We start from the raw sequence: 23,755 nt of genomic DNA, 5'->3' as shown, positions 1-23,755 counted from the left end.
TTCAATTGCTGCTAACCTGGGCTGAATTTGAACTACTGACCTAAAGGTGAAAGGTCTCTTATCCCATTACCAATCCCCTAAGCCCACCAGAATCCATTCTGCACACAGTCTATACCAGCTGTTCATGGCCATTTTTAGAACCCAAAGAAAAGGTGATTTTGCTGCCAAACAACACTGTTTCACACAAGAGGGTCAGCCGACAACAGTTAACCAGATTTTTGCCACATTCTTGCCTCCTAATGCAACTTTCATTATGTAGCTACTGGTTGTCTGCTTTTCAGGCTTCCCAAAAGGACTACAGAAAAGCATTGCTAATTGTTGTTGACAGAAGAGAACAACATTGTTTGTGTAAGTCATTGAATCTGAAAGATGCCATTAACAGTGCTGCCGGGACATGGAGTGATATCTTAGAGACAACACTGCCATGTAGCTATCATAGAATACTATCAAAAAAAGTAGGGAAAGAGGAGACTCCCTTCCGTTTTTAATATGTAAGGAAACAAAAGGTCATTCTTCAAAGGCTACATTAGTTTCTTTGCTTTGGTGGATTTGATGTAAAGCAAACTCAAGAACGGCTGAAGTGTGACTGGAACCACCTTGACTGAAGTGCTATGAGAAGGCTTTTTAATGCTGCTGCTAAATACAGTAAAAGCAGGAACTGCATCTTTGGGAAAGAAATTTTAGTTTTGTGAATGCAAGTTTCTTTATTTTCTTACATGGAGTATAGAGTGGAAAGGAAATCGTGCAGAATTACTGAATTGCAAGAAAATTTTTTTGAAGTGCATGATGTTAATTTAGAAAGTCATGTTGAAATTGTGAGCTAATTTACTTGTTGACCTAATTAAAATACAAAAAAGGCAGATTCAGAATTCATAGGGTACATAAGTGGCATGTGTCCCCTACAATGTAGAAACAAATCCATGCAAAGAAAAATTGAAAAAACAGTGTCAAGGATTACTGGAAGATAGAACTTCGATAACTTCCTATGAGGAAGTAGGTGAAATATTTTTTCAAAGTTAATGCTATGATTAAAAGATTAATTGGTACCAAATGTCTGTGAGTTAGGTTTTATTTCTACATCCCACTTGGGAAAAAATAAAAGAAGTTTACCCAAGCATCTTAGCTGGTTGAAATATTTGTAGTTCTGGTTGTCTTCAGTTGTGTGATCACGTAATAATAAATCAGAAAACAAACAGCAACTGTTGTTATATACCATGTCTGTACAAGAGGACAACATTGGAGTTTGCCTGTTACGTATTCCTGTGTGCTTTCCTTTCATTCTGTGCATTGATGCAACCATTGTCTGTTCTTCAGCAGCCTTTATGAAAAGCTGTTTTTTGCTGTGTGCTGCTGAACCCTATGTATATATGAACTGCTTTGCAGAAAGATGTGACCCCAGAGTGCTCCTGCTCGTAGTAGCCAGGAAGCTGGCATGCCTGAAGAGCAGAACATGTGTGCACCTCTGTTGCTGTTCAGTTCTCCGAAATAGAAACCAGGCTTACTGAAATACAGGGGGTTGAGAAGCATCTGTAAGTTGGTGAGTTTGGGTCAATTGATACTGGATTTGGCAGCAGCAGCAGCAGCAAAGCCTGTGGGACTCCAGGTGAATCACATTTCCTGGAAACTGAGGTGTATGTTGAAAGTTAGTTTTGAGATTATTTATCTGAATGTGAAGGGGTATATGACACCATCTAGGGACTTGCAGTAGTAGGGGTGACATAGACTATAGTTTTAAGTCTACTGAAATTTAGATTTTCTTGGCTGATGTGGTGTGCTTGAATGCTCCAACTGGTGTAACTTGATGCCTGATACACACAGGGGAAAGAGCAGTCTGAGAGAGTGTCCAGAAGTGTTTGCTATTGGATCTGAGTACTTTGATAGTCTTGACAAAAATGTGTTCCAAAATTATTTCCCTGAATATGAGGAGTAGTCATTGCTAATTTAGCTTTTAGCGCCAACTGTCCGTAAAAACTGAATCCCTGTTTTTGTAGCTGTGGATGAACCCCACTATGGTAAACGTTTAGGAATGCTGAGAGTCATAGGACAGAAGAATTAGCAGCCTTTCCATACTGTTCTGGTAGCAGATGCTAGCTAGGCCTGTTGTTGGTAGGTTTTCCCTTCTCTTTTGTACCTGCTTCACCATGTATAAACTGGGACTTAGTTGTTTTCTGATAGGCATTGCCACTGGTATCTCTTGTTGTGTAAATGGAAAGAGATTAGTGAAGTGAAACAACTTGCAACGCTCACAGGAAATCTGGTTGCTGTGAGATGTCTGAAGAGCAGATTGCGTACGGAGGGGCAGTGCTTGGCCTTTACCTTGTATAGTCATTGCTGGCCATAGCAGGTATAGCTTTTGTGGACTTGAAAGTAGGGATATAAATGACATTTTACAGAGAAAGTGGGGGGTGTGTGTGCGTATCACAGAAAGTGGGGAGTAAGACTTCCTAGAGGAGGTATGTATCGTGCTTAAGTGCATTGAAATGATGACTTATGTGTTGTTTGCGATCTGATTTGGTATAAGTAAAGGAACTGGTAGTGAAGGTGTTACTTTTGACAGCTAATTAATTGAAAGTTATTGCCGATCAATTTTTCTGCTTGTTAAGTTGAAAATGAAATGTAACTTCCTTGATAGAGCTATGGTCTGTCGATTGCTTGCTGCAAACATGTCTGGTTTTGGCCTTTGTGTTGAGGATAGTGACAATGTGTGAATTTACCCACTTTCATGTAACCATAGGCTTTTACCTTTTTGGCTGGGACTTCACTGGCAACATCTTGGATCAGCTGACTGCAAAACTGAGTTTGACCCAAAGCTAAAGGAGTTTATCAACTGAGTGTGATTCAGCTCTGTTTGTGAGCATACTTGCATTTATCTCTTCAAAAATTTAGTACTTGGCTTAGAGTCCAAGTGGCAAGTAAAGGCTGTTGATGGCGAAGGGGCATAGCATAAAATGAATAGAAGACACAACAGGCAGGCAAAGTAAGAATGACATCTGAAAGAGAAGGCTGAAAAGTAAAAGAGAAATTTGGTTGAAGTCCAGCTTTTAAGAATGATTTTAAAACAGATATATTAGTCAAATAGCTGAGACAGTTGTAGAGTTTTCTTAGGCAGGGAATGCTGATGCCTGTGTACTTTTTGAGGGAGGGGAAGTAGAAGATGGGTTTAATTTTTTATCTTTACTTACACCTGTCCTTTCTTGCTTTGTACAAGATTAGGGCCTAAATTTCAGATCTTGCATGTATCTCTCTGTGAGTGGATTCTTGCAACTCCAAAACCTCATTGCAGGATGTTTCTTGAACCAAGATACAGCATTGCTGCTTTGTTAGTGTCTTTTTGTGCTGTGTGCTGAAGCCTGTTCTGAAGAATGGTAAAAATACTGACCCACTCCTGCCCTCCCCTTGCCGAAAGAAAACTGTCAATGGTGAAAGCATTGGAGTTGTGCACCTCACTGAAATGTTAAAGTTACAAATAAGTCAACTAGGATTTCAAGGTTAAAGTTCTTTTCTCTACCCCACTTTGGTCATCTGATGGTCTTAATGAATGCTAAATTGCATTTAAAATGTATTTGGTAGCCCAAAATGAGTGATTGGAACTGTCTACGTTATGCCAAAACAGTGCTAGTAGAAGCAATTTTAAAAGAAAGCAGAAAAACTTCTCCTCACCCCTAAAAAAAAGAAAAACAACCCTCAAAAGATTTTCCTATACATATTTTCTGAATGCTGTTTTGTGTGGAAACACAAAAGGGAGTATTTTGAAGAAAGAGAAGAAAATATTGACCAAGTCAAAGATCTGTATTGAAGAATGGATTAAATAAATGTTTGTGAGTCGTAAGAACCAAACAACAAAAATATTTTTCTTTCCAGAAACATTCCTTCTTATTTTGATCATCAACAATAAAGCTGAAAACAACAATGAAGCTATTGAATCTGGAATGTCAATTGCTATCCAAGAAAAATGACAGTATAACTAAATAATGCAAATGTCTTTGGAAAAATAAGTATTTTAATTATCTGGAATGTTAAAATTCCACACCTATTCTCAACTCAAAAGTAATTTTTTAAAAGTTAAATTCTGTAATATGAAAGGTGAGTTGTCTAAATATGAATGTGTGATAAGTAACTTTCTATTAAAACTTAGGGAGTTTTAATAGAAACTTCAAGTTTTAATAGAAGTTGAATTGCTTCAATTTAACACTGCAGGATAGACACTGAGATGTTTCATAGATTCTCAAAATACTGTTATTAAGCTTGACGTGCTGGAGAGTATCATGTGTTAGGTAGAATCAAGATTGAATCCCAAAGGTATATCCTTAAACTGTATAGTCAGATTCCCATTTCAATGTCACTTTTGTCCTTCAAAGAATAGGTGCTTGTTTCAGCGATGATTTGTCATTAAAATTATGTCAAAACGTCTTAAAATGTTGAAACTCTAAGCAAACTCACAGCACACATAGGGCTAATTATGGATGCCATCTGTTTATTTTACAAAGCTTTTTTTCTTAAAGACCAAAGCACCTACTTGTTCTGATAAGCCACAATATTGTTATAACGACTAAATGTTTTCCTTAATACTGGTATGCTTGAAGGAAGAACGACAAGTGTTCTGGTCAGTTACCATTTTCTGTGTCAGATAAGGTACATAGTATGACATCTCATGTTAGAGAAAGATTTGAAAAGTGACTTTTCTTGAGGTGGCTCTTGGAGCACAAAGATTTAATAATAAAAATGGCACTTCTGTCCTAGTTTCTGTATGTGTTACAGCTGTGTCTGTGTGAAGACCATGCATTTAGCAGGCCTACCTTTTACTTGATCTGTAGGATGCACCTCCTATCCCAGGGTGCTTTTTTCTGTTGATGCCTAATTAGAGGTTTCTTCAAGTTGAAGTATTCATTGATATTCCCATTTGAAGGAAGAAGTGTGTGTGTATGTGTGCGCACATGTGTGCACGGTTGCGCGCACATCCCGGATGAGTGTGAGCGACGGGTATTCCCATGGCAGCATCATCCAGAGCCGTTAGCGGCAATTTGCTGGGAGTGCGAAGCGACTCATCTCGGCCAGCCCAGCTATTGTGCATGCTAAGCACTGAACAGATAAGTCTGGAGGGGGGAAAAAAATTGAAGGATCCATCTGCTCATTTCTGCTACATTGCGCTGATGCAAGATTACGCTAATCTGGTTGCTTGTCAGGACAGGTTAGTGAAAGCAGGCGAATGGGTGAGATTTAGGGTAGGCTAGTTCTATGGAAAATTGTAAGTGGCTCCTCTGTGTGCCATGTTAAGTGTAGCAGAATGGGTTGATTATTAGCTACTTTGAGATTTTCAGTTAAAATACATTTATGGCTACAGTGTTAGTCTCTTCAAAACAAAATTGAATGAGAACAGCTTCCAAACAAAGAAAAATTACCTCATCATCACCAGGTACATTTGAATTTGTAAAGTAAATGAAAAGAAACCACCCAACTCGAAACCTGCAAACTCTTGCAAACCCCCAAATTCTTCTAGGTGACCTCTCTAGTTTTCCTTTTGTATGCTGCTCCTAGTTATTGTAGTCTGCTAATTTTTTTTCCCCCCTTGCAAAGATGGTGGTTGTTGAAGTTTTTTTTAGGGAAGAAGACCAAAACAGAAACACGTTCTTTAAGTGCTCTTTGGCTGGTCAAATTTCTTGTTTATCTGTGTTTGTTTTCAGAGAGGATTTTTTGTTATTGTTGTTGGTTTTTGTTACCTACTGACTGACAGTTCTTGACCTTGCAGGTTGAACATCCCGTCACAGAATGCATTACTGGCCTGGACTTGGTCCAAGAAATGATCCGCGTTGCTAAGGGTTACCCTCTCAGGCACAAACAGGCTGATATTCCCATCAACGGCTGGGCGGTCGAATGTCGAGTTTATGCTGAGGTAAATGAGTGGTAATGGGGAGGAGGGGAGGTGGTGGAATTGTGGCGTAATAATACCCAGGTGTGGATAGATGCCAAGGTGAAGTCAAGGAATATCATATGAAAGTCATGATTTAGAGCATGTAGCATGAATGGTTAATGAGGTTTTGTAGAATTGCAGAGTTCTTATTTTTTATTTAAAAATATGGTGTGTATTTCAACGTAGCCTTTTCCGATAATCAAAATTGAAGATAGTAAAAGAGGTAGGTAAGCAAATGTCATTTGAAATAAACCTGTATGCTTTCTTCACAATTGATGATGCATTACTGGAGTTATTTACTATGCTTAACTACTGTTTCCGGTTTTGTGAAATATTTTGATTGAAATCTGAAACTTACTGAATTAAAAAGACAGTAGGAATTCAATATCTTACAAACTTTGTGTTGTTTTAGTAAAACTTTTTGAAAGCTGGTTGAAGAACAAATTATACATCTTCTGAAACTACAGGTTATAGGACAAATTTTTGAAAAGTGCATTCCAAGACACTAACTCCATAGTTGTGGTATGACTCTCACCTTAAAAAAGCTTACGAAAACTTAGAACCCATTTTGAAGCATGTTTAGCACATTTCAAGGTAATGTCTTTTTGCTGTCATTTTTGATACATGAAAAATCAAGATTTGTTAAGTAAAAAAAGCATTTATACAATCACAGGGTGGTTGGGGTTAGAAAAGACCTTAAAGATCACCCCTCTTGCTGTGGGCAGGAACACCTACTAGACCAGGTTGTTCAAAGCCCCATTCTGCCTGATCTTGAAAACTCCAGGGATAAGCCCTGGCTTTTTAAATTTTATTTCAGGAATGTTTTAGGTAACTCTGCTTTTCAAAAATAATTAGGCATCTTGATATGTTTTTTCCCTTGCTTAACTATTGTGACTTTTCTGACCCAGAGCATCTTATTTTACTTTTTTCCCCCCCAGTCATGACACGCACGTAATCTTGAACTTGCTCTACTGATCACAAGTTATACAGATGCTTTTGATAAAGAATAAAGATTTGCCCGGTGATGGGCATGGAAGCTAATTCTGAGTTATTAATAGGCTTTACTCTGGAGTAACTGATGCTTGGATCTTTTTTTTTTTAGTTCAACTTGGATCCCCTCACAATTAGATATAGAGACTCCAACTACTTTGCTATGAATTTGGTTATTCTGTAGGCCATATATTTATTTGTTTTCCTATTAAGTTTATATTGGAGTTGCATTATGTAGGAGATTTCCAAAGGCATAAATTTCAGTTTGATTTCTTAAGATAATTAAATTTCTCATGGCCCTTTTTTCTCAGAATTTTTTTCTCATATACTCTCTTCTCAGCTCTACCCCTCTGAATACTTTCCCATTCTTCTTCAAAGGCTCAATGTAGCTGATGAAAATGTCCTATTTTCTTTTTCTGTTTTGGTGATGTACTAAACTGTGTGCAGATCATTTCTTTCCTGCTTGTTGACTGATGCAAGAGAATTTATATGCTTCCATTTCTCTGTTTGGGCTTGCAGGGGCAGATGGATGAAGAAATGTTCTTCAACACAAGTTGAAAACAAAGTCATTCCAGTAGCATTTTCTGTTAGCCTTCAAGATTTTTAATAATATCTGTTCCACATCTGTAAAAGCTTAATGCTTTCTCCTGTTGATTTTTTTTCAGGACCCCTACAAATCTTTTGGCCTGCCATCCATTGGTAAACTGTCTCAATATCAGGAACCGTTGCATGTGCCAAGTGTAAGTAATTTGGTTCTGGTTTTCATGGCTGTGGAGTTTGTCTTATAGACAGAGACTATAAATACTCAGCAGCTTTGTAAATCAGGCCCTTTTTCCAGCTTTTTACCACGGGGGGATAGGACATGGCAACACTGATTTGTACAGCCTGGAAAACTGCTTAAAAATGTACAGTTCCAAACTGGGTCAAAAATGTTCAAATTAGCAATAACAAGGAACCATTATATGTTGGAAGAATTTGTTCCATAACTTTCAGCATAAGGTTTTCAAACACAGCTTTAGTAAAAATACTGTGCTCATTGGAAAGGACAGTGAAATGCTGAGTCAGCTCTTTAGAGATAAGGAACTGGTGACTCCAGTGAGAAACTGCCAGTGGTTTTTGTTTAATTTGGTAGACTTTAAAGATAAGCTTCTTGTGATGGTTACTACGTGTTTCAGGATACAGTGTAACTATATGGAATGGCTGTTTAACAAGCAGTGTTTTCTGCTATGTGCACAGAGCAAGGGCACTGCCTTTCTGTGAAATCAAGGTAGTCTGAGTTGTGAGCACACATACACATGACACTGTGTCAGTGGAATGATGAGACTGTACCATCTGTGAACACAATTATTCAGTCTGCTTGCACAGAAAATAGTGGAAGATTACAGGAGACATCTTAAATGTGGAGATGTTATTGGATATATGATTTATTTTGCTTTCTAAATTGTTTTTGCCCATGTACTTTCCAAAGGGACTTGACCCTTTCTGGTCTTTAAGGCTTCATGCTGTGTTCAAAGCCTGGAAGCAGAAAAAAATTGTAAAGATCTAAAAGGCATTATGTGCTCTTAGAAGATGAGGGAAAAAGGTATCATTGGATGTATCTAAACTTCTTTCTAATGAAATAAAGAGTGTATTTAATAAGAATTTATAATGAATACTCCAGTGGTTGTTAGAAGTTTTCACCATGTTGTAATAACTAACAGGATGTCAAACATTTTGCCCTTGCAAGTTTTTGCAATTTGCAATTTTCTAAACGTGAGACCTGTTGAAAGTAGAAGTGATAATGGACAAACTATACCCCCTACAGTCTTTGTCCCACCAAATCTTTCTTCAATTAATGCTGCAGCAGGAGTTTTATGTAATAACATTTGCGCTTGTAAGCCATCCATACAAAGAAAAAACAATTAAAATGCCTTAAATGTTCTCCTTACTGCTGTTATTTGCTTGTGTGAATGTTGCATGTCAGCTAAATGGACCACGGAATAGATAAAGTGATTGGGTGTAGGAGAGTGCACACTAAGCTTTGTCTATCATTATTGCTGGGAGCAATCAAATTGATGCCAGCAGGACAGTAGATGCGTTGACAGCTGTAATTATGTATCTCCATGGTGATCACTTTTGGCCTGTCATGGAGGCCCATGAGTCCCCTCCCTTGCAAGCATTTAATCAGATTGGGCTGTCACTTGTCAGGTAGACGGGGTGGGCTGGGAGTTGTGCTTACGGGAGAGGTGAATTGAAAATGAAGGATGGGAGATGCCTGATTGCTTCACGTGGTCCATCGTGGTACCAAAGAAAGAGATTTTAATTACACTGGAGGCTTCAGAGCAATGGTTTGAGGAGCTCATGGAGTGTCTAGGCTGTTCTGTTCCTCTTCCAATGTTACATTAAAAATAGAATATTTTTATGTAGATACTCGTGATTTGGTGTCTTAATAAATATATTTCTGCCTCTGTGAAGCTAATCTCTCTCCTGAGAATGTCATGCTGCTAAGAACAAAATTAATTGACTAAAAAAGTTCAGTATTACAGGCTCATTGTGCCACATTGTTTACTTTCTGCATTTTAGATTTTAGAATTGTCGAATTTGGCTAAAGAAAAATTAGTAGAGACTTGTAGTGTATCGCATCGAGTTCAGTTTATGAGTAGTGTACTACCAAATGTATTTGCAATTCATTTCTTCTGTGTCTCAAGTTAGTGCTGACTGTCTACCTGTGCCTGTGTGTCAGCTGCTCATCCTGGTGGAATTGGTGTGCATGGCTGTGTGAGAGCTTTTGCTTAGCCACAGAGAGTAATATGCTGGCTATTTTCGTGTCTGTAGTCTGTCATTTCCTCAGAACATGCTACTCATAAATACCAAGCATTTTTCATCTTTGATAATGAAGCTCAAGTCAGGTGACCGCAGACAAACCCCTGTACTATGAGAGGGAGCTTTCATGTTTGGTGCTCTGACACGACATGTACCTCCTTATCTGTAGAGCTCCAGCATTGCTGTCTCCCACTATGATCAGCAGTCTGGTGTTTTAATGACTCTGACCAGAAAGAGAAAGTTCTTAGATACACCAAAGGATTGAGAAATACAAGAATCTGTATGTGTTCCTGAGTGGAATTTGATATAGTAATAGTTCATTGCAGGACATAGACTGTGCTTTTCTTCTTAACCTCTTAAGCATTTTTTCTTTCATTTTACTGTTGTCCTACTTGCAATAAGGATAATACAGCAGCAAAATGTTGGGGCTGCAATATGTATGAGCTGTAGGGCAGAGCAGGATTTGAACCCTAGCCTCTACTTGATATTTTCAATACTGAGTAAAAGAGAGGAAGTATGTTAAGCAGAAGTAAATGCCGGAAGTCTAATAAATATTTTTACTGTTTATGAAGTTCAGCACATTATAGTGAGTATCTGTTGAATTAGGATTTCTTTTTCATCCAGTGTTCATTAAGTTCTGTCACACCATATAGTTTAGAAAATCACCTACTGTTACCAGGCTCTGAAAATGTAAGCACCACAGGGAGAACTGAAGATGGTATAAATGTATTTATTTTCTGCTTTTGCTTTCTTCTGTAATTTTGAGTTTATTTTATGAAAATTGGACTTCTACAGCAGACTCCAGATTTTTTTTGAAGGAAATTGTGCAGTAGTTTATAGAGAGTGTTGAAATCTCAGTGTAGCCTTTTCATTTTTAGGATATTGTACTTACGGAAAAGCGTGAATTATGTAGCGATTATGTATGTGTGTTGTATATGAACAGAAACATGGAACTGGGTGGAGCATATAGTTGGCAGCATCACAAGTCTTGCGTTAACTTTAAAATCAGACTAACCTGCTTATTGTGGGTCTGAATTGCATCCCTTTTATATGTTTTTTTATTTGTCTAAAGATGATATATGTCAATACTTACATGCACATGTATGCATGTGTAGTAGGCACCCCTGAATACTTGTATGTGATCACTTTATAGGTGTTACTTTGGAGACAAAATCATAGTATAATTCAAGTATGTGTGGAGTATGTATGTCATACCTTCTCATCTCATATATGTATTTATTGAGATTATAAAAAAGTCATGGGCAGGGGATTCATTTGGATCTGAGTAGGTAAATGAATTATTTGTGATTTAAATGTGAGAATATATGCATTAACTTTATACATAGGCAGCCATTCTGGGAGGAAGGATGTTTTAGCAGTTGCAAGAAAAGAATGAGACATACATTGCATTTTTTTCTGTAATATTGACATGACTGAACTATCTTCTCATCAGGAGCTAATGTTAAATGTACCTGATGTAGTTAATGGGGAGCCCAATTAAGCATTAGATAAAGCACATTCAGATAAGATGCGATTGAATTGGTACAGAAGCAATACTGCCTTTATGTATGAGTAAATATGGTAAACAAATAAACTTAAATATAGAAGAAATTTTATATAAATATGTAAACATAAATATATACGTATAAATATACAAATAAGCACATTTGTTCCTAAAGTGAAGATAATGTCTTCAAAACTAGTTAGACAGTGTTTCTTGCTGAAGAAAGTGAGTACTCCTGCTAGGGTATCTTTTTATGTCACTTGGATAATAAAGTCATCATCATGCCCTCATGTGGATTCTGTAGACAAGAGGTTCTACATGTGGTCCCTTGATAATTGCCTAAATTAAAATATTAAAGGCCTAACAGCCGTTGTGTTGACCTTTTCCTGCCTTGCTGCAGACAGATGAGCTGCTGTTTATTACAAAGGTTCCTTCCCACAGGTGAAGATTTAAGTGAGATTCCAGGACCCTCTTTCCCACCCCCTTTGCAATGCGGTGTATCAGAGCCCTGCTGCTTCAACATCTTTGATTAAGCCCTCCATCCTGATGGTCCTCAGAATGCGTTTATCACTCTCGAGTTATTTTGATTATTTAAAAAAAATATTTCAGATTCCAGTGCTCAAAAGCAGCAATTTAATAAATATTTATTCCCCAGAAGTTGCTCATTTGAAAAGTTTTATATGGCTAACCTCATTGTTACAGTGATGAAATCAAACCGAGAGATGAAAACAAGAATCAGCATTGTACTAACTTACTTGTTGGCTGGTTAACAGCAATCAGCCTCTTCAAAAGAAATTTTTGAACTTGTGTTATTTTTTTTCCCATGAATATTGTGGAATCAGAGCTTTAATTGGGGCTGTGTCCTTACAAAGCAAAGCCATGGAAAAAGCTGTGTAAACATTAAAGCCTCGGGGGAACAGCAGCAACAGAAAAAAATGTTTTACAGTTTAGAGGGTGAGGCAGAGAAGGAAAGTGTTACAGACATGAAAACCACAGGTTCAGTATTCCTATGGAGCTGATAAAGCAGAACTCCAAAGTTCCTGCTGAATGCTCTCTACTTCTATTCCTACTGAAGCTCTTGGAAGAGCTGTAGTGGAACATGAGGAATGTGATTACACAAAGATTCAGAAAGGGTGTGATTATAAGGGTCATCCTTCATGCCAAGTGTCAGTCAGAAAAATAATGACAACTGTATTTTATTACAGGGATTAAATAAGAATTGGATGTGGATGTGTTCACAGCTGAGGCTGGTGTGTAATACAGCCTAAATTGTTAAATCAAATTTAATGTGTTTACTGTGTGATCTAGAGAACAAAAGATAATTTTGACTATCAACTGAAGATTGCAGTCAAGTTTCTCTTAAAGGACAGAATAACTTGGAATTGTTTTTCCTGGTGGAGGAAAAAGCTTCCCTTCCCCCCTCTCTGGTTCTCTGAAAACAAATAATTATTTTAGTTCTTCCAGAGGGAAAATGCATGTGATGAGCTTTGTGGGTGTTATGTTTTAAGGCTGATGTGTAGATTTGATCCTTATTCTGAATTTTTTTTCCACCAATATGTAATTTTTTTACCTCTTTTTTTTTTCAAGGTACGTGTTGACAGTGGCATACAACAAGGAAGTGATATTAGCATTTATTATGATCCCATGATCTCAAAAGTGAGTTGATTATTATTTTTCAGTATTCTAAAGGTATGAAGCACTTATTTTATACATGGATCTTTTAAGTGAGAGTGTGTTAAAGGATTGGTAAATCAGTATTTTGAAGGTGCCCATGCATAACATGCCTCAAGGAAATATAAAAGAAGTGGAGGAAATGTGGAGTGGAGGCAATTTAGTGTCACTTTTAAATGCAATTCTCTTTACCTTTTGACACTGTAATTATTTGTCTTGCAGTTTCTAATTATTAAAAAGATTTTGATTTAAACACCAGCCATTACTGTCTGATTCAGATGCTTCCAATGTATCTTTGTTAACATAGTCTAGTCAGAATGAAAATGTCGATAATTCTGGCTTCCAAAAAGAAGCATTGAAGGAAATGCCTGGTAGTGTCTCTTAGTATTAGTTCTTATTCATCAGTAACATACTGGTAAAATTAAAATATGACATTATAGTCAGAGTTCAGTTGTCAAAAAAATTACATCTTTGAAGTTGGTTTGGCATTAGGAGTCAGGAGAGTCAACCTAGATACTGAACCTCTGCTCTGATTTTCTGAGAGCTTGTTTAGATGCTTTAAGTTTTATGAAGGAAAAATGATTGGCCTTCTTTCAGTGAATGAGTTAAGAGATTTTAGTTTTTTCTTGATGTTTCAGAGGGTCTCTGAAGCACAGAGACAGTAATAGTAATGTGCAAGCAGTGGTTTTGTGACTGCAGAAGTTCTACAAACCATTTTAATTTTTAAATGCTATTCAAATTCTAGAGACATTTAATTTCTAGGTAATGTAAAAGCCTTTTTTTCTTTCTTTAGCTGATTACCTATGGCTCTAATAGAGCTGAAGCACTGAAAAGAATGGAAGAGGCTTTGGACAATTACATAATTCGAGGTAACAGGAGAAATTTGGATTCCTAGTGTGATAGGCTGTCATCTATTTCAAGAAAACAGCTTGAAAAATGTAGTAATTAGCAAATCGAGTAAAGTTCCTGCTTCTTAAGTGCAAATTAAAGCAGGAAAAGCTTGTGTTAATTAAGCTGAGAAGATACATCAAATCTAAAGAGACTTTATTTTTTCATCAGTTTTTTTCCTTGAATATTATGAGTTAAATATTTAAATTATTCCCTTAAACTCATACATTTCAGAGAATGGTAGCATATAATTGATTTTATGTTGTAGAGGGGGAAAAGAAAGGCCACTACACCATCAGAAATTTAAAGTGGTTGCCATTTTATATGACTTTAATACATTGATTGTAGTTATCACAATGCAGTACTTGATTGTGTATGCATATATTTATTTTATTTTCAAGGTAATTGCTTAGGTTTGGGCTAATACAGATGTAGTCTGTTGATCAGCATGTGCTTCAGCTCTTGCTGACAGACTGCATAGATGATGTAGCTGTTCTTCCAGCCTTTCCAAGCATCAGGGGTGAACTGCCCTGACCACTTTCACTGCCTAAGTTTTAGTGAGGGAAGTTATGGTTTGTGTGGGGAAATCTTTAGGTCTTCCTTTGTATCTTGTGGAAAATAGGAAGGACAACTCAGGATGAGAGAGATAAAAATGTCTGTAAAGCTTCTGTAAAACTTGATTTGGCTTTAATGCTGGCTGCTGAATGCTACAGATCCGGGTCATATATGAAAGATTTATCTATCTAGGGGGAAATGGATGTCCTTCTGCCACAGCATAGCTAGATACATGGTAGGATTAGCCATTGCAAATGACCTGCTAACTCTAAGTGGATTTATATTGGTGCAACTTGAGCCATTAGACTGTTGCAGTACAATGTGCTGATGTAATCCCCTGCTGTATAACAGCTGAGTAAATTTACATGACAGAGAAATTTATACCACTACAGTTGACTGATGTGAGGTGGGATTTTTTGGTGCTGTTTTTTGTTGGTGTTGTTTTTAATGGAGACAGACTCTGGGTTCACACTCAGTTTCATTAATGGCAAGATGCTTAGAGATATTATATTAAATGAGAATACTGCAATTGTGTGAGGAGCATCATCTTTCATTGTGTGCTGTAATGTGGAATGGAACCTGATCATTTGTGCTTACATGTTTTACAGAGATGTTTATGTACCTGATAACAGTTTCACGTCTATATAAATGCCTATAAAGGAAAGTACTAATTGGTACTCTTAAGTACCTGAAAAGGACTAATTGGCATTCTTAAGACTTTTAGTCTTTTTATTAGTATGTGTAGGTGCATTTTAATGTTCATATATGATATTTCTGTAGTATTTCTATTTGAAGAAAGCCTTCATCTATTAAAAACATTGGCAGAGATAATGAATGGACTACATGGTGGGGGAAGTTTTTAAAGTGCTGCAAAGCACAACATTAAATGTACCACAGGCTTCAAAAGTAGATGAGTTTCCAGAACACAGTTTTAGTTGCAGTGTCTAGAGGTTTCCATTTGAAAACCAACAGGATTTTTGTGTAGCTTTATACAGCTGCTAGTTTCTTCTCAGTGTTTATTTGAAATGGAACATTTATGGATAATAAAGTATCTCCTCCCTTGCCTGATGTGAATGGTTCTTGGTAGGGTAGTTAGCAGAAACTGTCCCATCTGTAATGTTCTAAACTTCACTGACATGTGCAGAACTTCTCCTTTTTTCTAAAACGATTCTGCGTGTTTTTCTTTTAAATGTTAAGTGAATGTAACACAATATTAAACAACCTTGATCTTGTGTAAAGTGCCTTATATGAAGTTTTTCCATAATAGAGTTTTTGTTAGTAGTAAAAGAGACAGTGTAGTTTTTTACCTAGTTTTGAAGTTACTTTGTTTTATGTTTGAATAATGAGCTTGTGCATAACTGCAGATTACTGTAGTCTCCCTCAACAGTGTGCTCCAGATGCCTATTTTTGAGCACAGCCCCCTCACTCTCCTGATTTCCTCTGAAGCAGCATTTATGTTTTCATTGTGTTTTAGAGACAGTCTGTTTTTTTCCTGTAAGTTACGAGTTTCTTCTGAGTTAGAAAGCATTTTTGTTAAGCAATACCAGCTGAAGTCAGTGTCAGTTGTACTGGTAATATACACTGTGAAAATTTTAGATTTAAATTCTCAAGGGTCACAATTTTTGTAAACAAAGATGCTTGTTCACTCACATATGGTGGGAATGGGATAGGGTGACTGGGTAACAGGTCAAGGACCATCTAATGGGTAGCTTAGGGACTGCTAATGGAGGATGGAGTCTTCCCCATCACTTCTGTGTCACCAGTTCAAAGCAGGCAAAAGTTGGTAAGGACTTTTAGTCACTACTGTTTTGATGGTTGCTTGCTGACCTGCATGAAATCAGTGGGTTTTATCCAGTTCCTAGAAGACAAATGTTCTCTTGGAGGAAATGCCACTGTGTAACACCATTCATGGCAGTCCCATCAGAGAGCCCAGAACTGCAGTAGCACAGTGACCCTCCAGGAGGGTGACTCATCCAGGCTGGATTGAGACACACTGGCAATGTGAAATGCGAGGACTTACTCTGCTGTGTGAGCAAACATTTGGTTTCTACTGCTATGGCTTTAGGGTATCCACAAGTCACCCAATTCCTTTTTAGCTCCATTCCACTTACAGGGAACAGGTCCTCACACCACAGTCTTTATTGACCTGTTTTCTAGGACTGGATAGTACCTGGCCGTGAATTCGTGGTTTAGATGTCCTTCCCAGTTAAATCTGCCTGATAATATGATGAAGGAAATTAAATTAATTAAATTTTAAAAAAATAGTGTAGTATTTGCAAAGAAAGCAGACTTAAGCAAAATTTGAGTAAGTAATAGCTTAAGCAACCAAGGCTGCTTCATATAGTGCCTGTAACAGCAGTATCTTTATAAATATTGAATAAATCAAATTGGGATAGTTGCAGCAATACTCTGCTCTGAAGAATGCTTGTTGCCTTAATGCTTGCTTGTATTTTGGGCTGGTGACAACATGTACATACTGAAATAAGAAATAATGTTTTCTGTTCGTTGGTAGATTCTGAAAGTGTGCCTAACTCAAGACTGAGTCAAGACAGATTCAATGTGGTCATGGGAATGTAATCTCCATCTTTTTTCCCTTGTGTAATATCTCCATTGCTATTAACAGGAGTAGATGAAGGTCTAGGATAGCACTTCTTTTAGTTGTGGATTGGATTAAATGATCTCTTGAGATTGTTTACTCTCTAAATTCTGACAGGAACTGAGTCCTCCATTGAGAACTGATCTGAACTCAAAATCTAAGTTGAGACTTCTGAATTAGAAAGGTTCTAAGCAGGTAACATTTTTGGAAACCAAAATTGGAGAAGAGAAGGAAACAAACTTAGATCAAAATCACTAGAAAGGCCATTTCAGGATGCTTAATAGCATCAACTTGGAGTTCAGATGCTGACATGAGGGAAGATGCTGCTTCTGTTTCCCCTCTCCTTTTCTTAAGCCATACATGAGGGAGGGAGTGGGAATGGCAACTTGTCAGTGGAATGTTATAGTGTGTAGATTAGGAAGTCCATAGAACTATTGTCCTATGGAAAAGAAAAAGGGAAGGACAATTGAAGGCACAGATTGATCAGGTGAAAGAGGAAGGCAATCTTATTGATGCAGAATGGGAAATAAGGTACCTTTTTTGTCAGTCAAGTTTTTATTTGTTTGGTTTAGTTTGTATGGGTTTTTTTCCTCTCTTTTATGAATTAAAAAAGAGTTGTGGCAGTGAAAGAAAAGAGTTGCAATGTGCCAGGTTGAGGAGGCATTGAAAGACAAGTGCTGTCATTTCTAGATATAGCACTTTGATGTAAAGTTGTTCTAGTGTTCTTTTCTCTGTCTTTAGAGTGATGGGATGGCTGAGAGGATGATGGCAGAATGCCCATTCATTTTCTTTCATTTGTTCTTGACAAAGACTGCTTAACTTCTGCTTCCAATTATTCTACTGATTCAAACATTCATGTTTGTTAGCCAACACTCTTAAAAAATGGTCTGTTTACTTTTATTAAGAAGTTCAGAACTACATATGGTGCAAAATCTAGTTTGTTTGAACTTGGTTTTTTTTTTACGGTTGAACATTACCTTATATTGTATGCTTTTACTCCCTCTTCTTCCCCACATTATTCTGATCTATTAGTTCTCTGAGCTCCAGACTTTAATATCTGAAAGAATTATTGTTTTAATTGAAATACATGTTCAGCTCTGAGGGTCAGTGATGTAATGAATCGATATGAGAATTTTATGTGGTTATTTGTGTATTAAAATTACAAAGCTAAAACCCCCTTTTTTTTCTTGCTTTTCGGATATGACTTTATATGCAGATACGCTGCTCTGAAGTGAATTGCAGCAAAACACAAGCTTTGAAAGGCAAATAACAGTTGAATTTTGAGGGTTCGGGGGAATATTTTGAAAACTTTTGCAATTGCAAACATGGAGGCTTAACTGGGTATTAATAATGGACTTCAGAAGTTCATGTGTTGAAAGCGGTGTTTTCATAGTCTGTGCAAATCGGGTAAGGTTCTTGTTTTAAGTGGACAGTAATATAATCAGTGTTTCATAATGCTCAATACAGACCTCAGTTAATATTTTTCTGTATTTTGCTATAGAAATAGGATGCCTCCTAAGCTCCGTCACATTTATTCTTACTGAGCATTTAAATTGTTGGGTGATAATTTAGCTTTGCTTTTTTTAAAAAAAAAAGAAAAACCTCTAGTACTGTACTCCACATGTTAGTCTTGCAATCAGTAAGTATGCAGATAAAGTTACTTCTGTTCCACTTAGCACAATTTGAAATTATCAGCAAGTTGTCTATTCAGCTGCTTATCTACACAGAGGCATGTTGGACTCCAATTAAGTTTACATGGATAAATGCAGATTTGTGTTTGCAGGCATCAAGATGACAGAAGCTTAATACTGCAAAAAGGCTAATCAACACTGAATATGTTTAGTGTCAGTGAATATTTATAGTGAAAACATTGCCTATGGTTTTGTGCCTTGGCATTCTAACTTCTGATTTTTAGTGAGTAAAAGTGTGGTGTGATATCCTACTATAAAATTACTGTTTTCTATAAAATGGATTTTATTGTCGTTTTTGTGTTTTCTTGTGAGGACAGGTTAGGAGTTAGTCTGTATTTTTTAAGGTAATGAAAAATTTGGTATACTTAGCAGAATTTTTAAGGCAGAGAATGAGGAAAGGAAGGAGGCAAGATAACGACAGGCACTATGAGAAGTAATTTCTTCTGATTCTAATTTTTTTTTAATGAGGGCTTCTTCAAACAGAGCTTGCTAATAAGCTCTGGTGAACAGTGTGATTATTTAGTGTGCTCCTGTATTCATTAGGCAATAACTACAGTTTAACTAGAAAATTAATGGAAGCTCAGGATACATGTTCTAAATAAGGCACACAAATATGTGGTTTTAAAAATTTTCATTAGCTCTGCAGAAGTTAAATGCTAATCTGCTCTCTTTTACAAATATATTCTGAAAACAATGTGTAAAAATTGAAAGCCAAGAGGTGTATCTTAAACTGAGTTTCTACTAATGTAATGTTGTATGAAGAATACAGCCATGTTAAATGAGACCATAGAGGTGCAAGGAGCAGTGATTATTATTTTTTATTATATTTTGACTTAGAAGAAAAAAAAATATAACTGTAACTGCAGCTCTGCATCAGTCTCAACAATGTCAAAAAGATGGTGCTGAAGTGAAATTTTGTTTTTTGAGGGGAAATAAATCAATGTAGTTTAGGATTTTGTTTATTTGTTGAAAATGTCATGGCTTGTCAGGCTAACAAATATGATTTTCTTTCTGTCAGACTGTAGACCTGGTCAAGAAAAAGAAAAATTCCCTGAAAACCACTGCCACATAAATACAATATACTTCAGTTTAGTGTCTAACTTTGCATGAAATAAGCACTGCCTGTTAGCCTCTGTTTGATCCTGTGAGAGTGTGAGGCTAATGTCTGGCCATTGTTTTGGAAGCAGCAGGTAGTCAGGAGCAAGCTGCTCTAGGGGTCCATATTTCTGTAGCCTAGCAGTTACTTACACACAGATGGAGAACTTATGAACTCTGGCAGAGGTCACGCTAAATTGCAAATCTAAAACTTTGAGACTTCTGAGGGTTTACACTGGGACTTTTTTAAAAAAAAAACCATAAGATTTGGAACATCACTAAAGGTATCAACTCAGTCTTGGGAAGCAGATCAACCATACAGTCACTGCTCACATAATGATCACAGGACTGATAAAGATAGCCTTTCATGATACTTTAAAGGGAAACTTGTGTATTAAATTTTTAATTTGCACATGTAAAATACATGTCATATTACTTCCCAAGCACCTAGGCCTGTCTGCTCTATTGAGCCTATTAAAGGAATTTGGGAGCTTAAAACATTACAGAAGCCTCTGATTTAATTTTTTGACTGTGAGTTAGAAGTAAAAATACTCATAATATTTTTTTTATTTTGGGTCTTTTGGGGCAGTCAGTTGAGACACCAAACTCTGTCATCTGTCATCATCCATCATCTCACCAGGGATCTTATAGCAGTTTAGGAAAGGAAGATGCGAAATGATCTGGTTACACATTGTAGCATGTTTAACTCCTGGATTCAAAGTTGGGCAGCATTGAAGACTTCTCTTTGTTTTCAAATTATAGTCCTGAATCTGTGCTTAATAGATCAAGTCTCTGTGATATTTCAACTTACTACTCAAACTGGAAATTTTGGGGGTAATTTGTAGCAGCCAAAGACAGACATACTTTGTTTCCAAGTTCTTTAGCATAAGATTTTTAATTTTTTTGTTTAGCTGAGATGCAGTGTGGGTTCCATTCAGTGTTTATGAAATTGGAGTCCGTGAATGATTATTTACATTGCAGGCAACAAGAGGAGACTGATCTTTTATCAAATGGACCAATTTTTATCCTGTCATCATTGAACTGGTTGTGTAATGTGCTTTTTAATGGCTCATGAACTAGTCTTTAAAGCTGTGACTTCTTGATTCAATGAGGCTGACTCGGTGGGTTGAAAGTGGTTTCAGTGACGGCCACACATAGAGCTTGAAAATTCACACCAGCAGCAGATTGGTAGGGGAAAAAAGCTTTGAAACTGAACTGGTCTTCATATAAAATAACAAGAATGTTGTTCATGCTTCTAAACAGGAAAAACACAAAAGAAAAAATTAGAAGGGCAAAATAATTTCCTTCTATAGCCATGACACTGCATTTTCTGTGCTGCTAATGTCTTTGCTTTGGTGAGTTACCAGTAGGAGAAAAATCCAGTCATCTCAATTTACAGTTGGAATACCTGAATTTACAACAAATTCCTATTAAATGTTGTTTTAAACTAGAGCTTTTAGAAAAAATAAGTGCAAATAACTTTGAGTCATGTCAATAATCATAATCCTGTCATAATAACTTGTAAGTAAGCATATTTAATGTTGAAGTTCAGAATTTTTTGCTTTGAAGAGATATGGTTGCTCAGACAAATTTTTACAAGCTAAATTGTTTTGTGATGTGCTTTCTATTTTGTACTTCATAGTGTGCAGCTAAAGCAAAGTTTGTGACCTCGCAAACACAATGTCATTTGGAATTACCTGTTCCTCTGACACTGAGAGGAAAGAATGTGAATTACTTGTCATTTCCTGAGGGGCGAGATTGTGCACAGCTGAGGCTGGATAACCTCTTTCCCACAGCAGCTTCCTTTTGTCCATACCTGGAACAAATCAACACCTGCAGCCACCCATGCAGTGTTCCTGGACTGCATGTCTATTGTAGCTTCTCTTAAGAAATATTCATGTTTATGGGCTAGTGTTATTCTGTGTAGTCATGTTTTGATGGAACTCTCATGTCTCTAGATTTTCCATTTGATCCCTTTCTGAAGTTGAGAAGAAAGTGGAGATACTGTGTCATCCTAAACTTTCCTTTCCTGTGTGCTTCTCTCAAGAGAGAAAGTATCTTCTTTTTGAAAATTGTTTGCAGTAAGGAGGAGATGACTTAATGATCTAGGGATTTTTTCTCAGGAATTCTTATTTTTTGCACCGCATTTCCTCTTCTACCTCCTGTAAAGACTTCATTGTATTTAATATTACAATGAAATGATTTTTAATGACTGAACTGCAAGTACTTCTGGCAAAGTACAGTTTAGCACTAAATTACTAACTTTGTTATGCAGAAGGTACTCAATGAAAAATAGTCATCTAGTCCCATTGCTTGAGCTTAGGTATACCAACTATATGTGCATCCTGACAGGTGTTTCTTTAATCCATTTTTCCAGCCTAAGCTGGGAATGAAGTATGGTTTGTTCCTTTCCTCTCTGAGAAGGCTAATCGCTCACCTGTGAGGAAGAGGCAGAGGACTTACTGTTTTGTGTGCAAGTGCTAGACTGACACTGGCACTGTCCTTTGAGCTGTGTAGCTTTAGACTATATTGGTTGGAAGTTGTTTTATTTAGTGGTACAAGAAATAGGTGAAAATATGGAAAAGAAAAAAAAAGAGGAGAGGCTGAGAAGTAGAATAAAAAAAAGATGAAGAAATTCAGAAAAAATAAAGTAGTATAATTTTCAAAGAAATTAAGAGTCAAAGGTGGCTATAAAGGCTGTATGATAAATAATTGTTTAATTAAAGAATGATTTTTTTTGGTGGGTTATATGCCTAATGGAGTCTTAGAGTGTTGCTAAAGGGGAACTGGGGCATTCAGCAAAAGAATTGACCAGGCAAGGTTGGAAAAAGGTACGTATGGAGAAAGTTGTATATTTCTTTGTTTTGTAAGTTCTACAGGAGTCTTTTATGAGTTACGAATGATAAAAAGGTTGTAAAATTATAAGTAAGTGGTAAAACTTTTTACTGTATTCCATTACTGTGATTGGGGTGTAGCATGGTGCATATCTTCATTGGGTTTGAGCTAAGATTTACTGTCATGGCTAATGTGTCATTTCAAGCAGATGGCTCTGGTCTTGCCTACATCTTCTTCTAGAACTGAACCACAAATCTATTAGTTGTGCTTGTTGTCCTTGGCTTTCCTAGGTGTTGGAATTAGGCTTTATGAGGTGAAACAAAACTAGTAAAACTGCACTGATTGCATCAGTACTATGCTATCAAAGTTGTGAACAAGTATTTGTTCCAGAATGATGAGACTTCATATTTTTATAAGTTGTTTTCTGGTGTAATTTGTGATGAATATGTTATCTGATTTTATATTGATTTGCTTTTTGTTTTCAGGTGTAGCTCACAATATTTCTTTATTGCGAGAAGTGATCATCCATCCACGTTTCGTTCAAGGAGACATCAGCACTAAATTCCTGCCTGAGGTGTATCCCGATGGTTTTAAAGGTTTGTTCCATTTGCAAATGTTTCTTTTTTTTTCTTGAGTGGTGTTGCTTCTGATTAGTTTCTTTATATTTTTAGACTGATCTGTTCACAGATCAGTCTTTGCTTCTTCCTCAAATGTATTTATGCATACATGCAATTAGAGTTTTTAAATAATGCATAACAAGTTGAAATAGTTAATTTCTTTGTTTTCAAGAAGGCAAAATACATACTCCTAGTAAGTTATTGAAAGACACCCAAAGTCAAGAAAAATAGTTTGTAGGTGATAAGAAATATGTAAAATAAACATCAATTCTGCCATGCTATTGTGCTTCATTACAGACAGTGCTTCTACTGGTAACTATAGTAAGGTAAGATTTTTTTTTACTGAGCACTGTTGCTTCTTCAGTGAGTTTGTGCAGCATCTTCAGAATTGCCTTTCGGCATCCTTTGTTTTCACTGTAGCATTGTCTGGAGAATCAGGCATTTTATCAGAATATTTCAGTAACCTGGTCTTATTATTCATTACACACAGTAATGGACATCACCTTGATATTATTAACTTGTACACTAGGTTAACATAAACACATCCCAAACTACTGTGTTTCAAAAATGTTTAACAGGGTTTGGTATAAAAATAAGTAAACA

General features: G+C 36.7%; 1 protein-coding gene across 2 annotated transcripts in view; it reads left to right on the top strand.

Moving 5' to 3' along the window:
* PCCA (propionyl-CoA carboxylase subunit alpha) overlaps window positions 1-23,755 on the top strand; it is a 278,669-nt gene that overhangs the window by 115,568 nt on the left and 139,346 nt on the right. For both annotated transcript variants that reach the window (XM_071548902.1, XM_071548910.1), the window contains 5 exons: window positions 5,747-5,890; window positions 7,564-7,638; window positions 12,792-12,860; window positions 13,669-13,744; window positions 23,021-23,131. In XM_071548902.1, the coding sequence (XP_071405003.1) occupies window positions 5,747-5,890; window positions 7,564-7,638; window positions 12,792-12,860; window positions 13,669-13,744; window positions 23,021-23,131 (475 nt within the window). The remainder of the gene's footprint in view (window positions 1-5,746; window positions 5,891-7,563; window positions 7,639-12,791; window positions 12,861-13,668; window positions 13,745-23,020; window positions 23,132-23,755) is intronic.

The sequence above is a fragment of the Pithys albifrons genome, chromosome 1 (assembly GCF_047495875.1).
Source record: "Pithys albifrons albifrons isolate INPA30051 chromosome 1, PitAlb_v1, whole genome shotgun sequence".
NCBI lineage: Eukaryota > Metazoa > Chordata > Aves > Passeriformes > Thamnophilidae > Pithys > Pithys albifrons.
The sequence above is the reverse complement of the archived record's forward strand: the minus strand, read 5'-3'. Positions and strand labels throughout refer to the sequence as shown.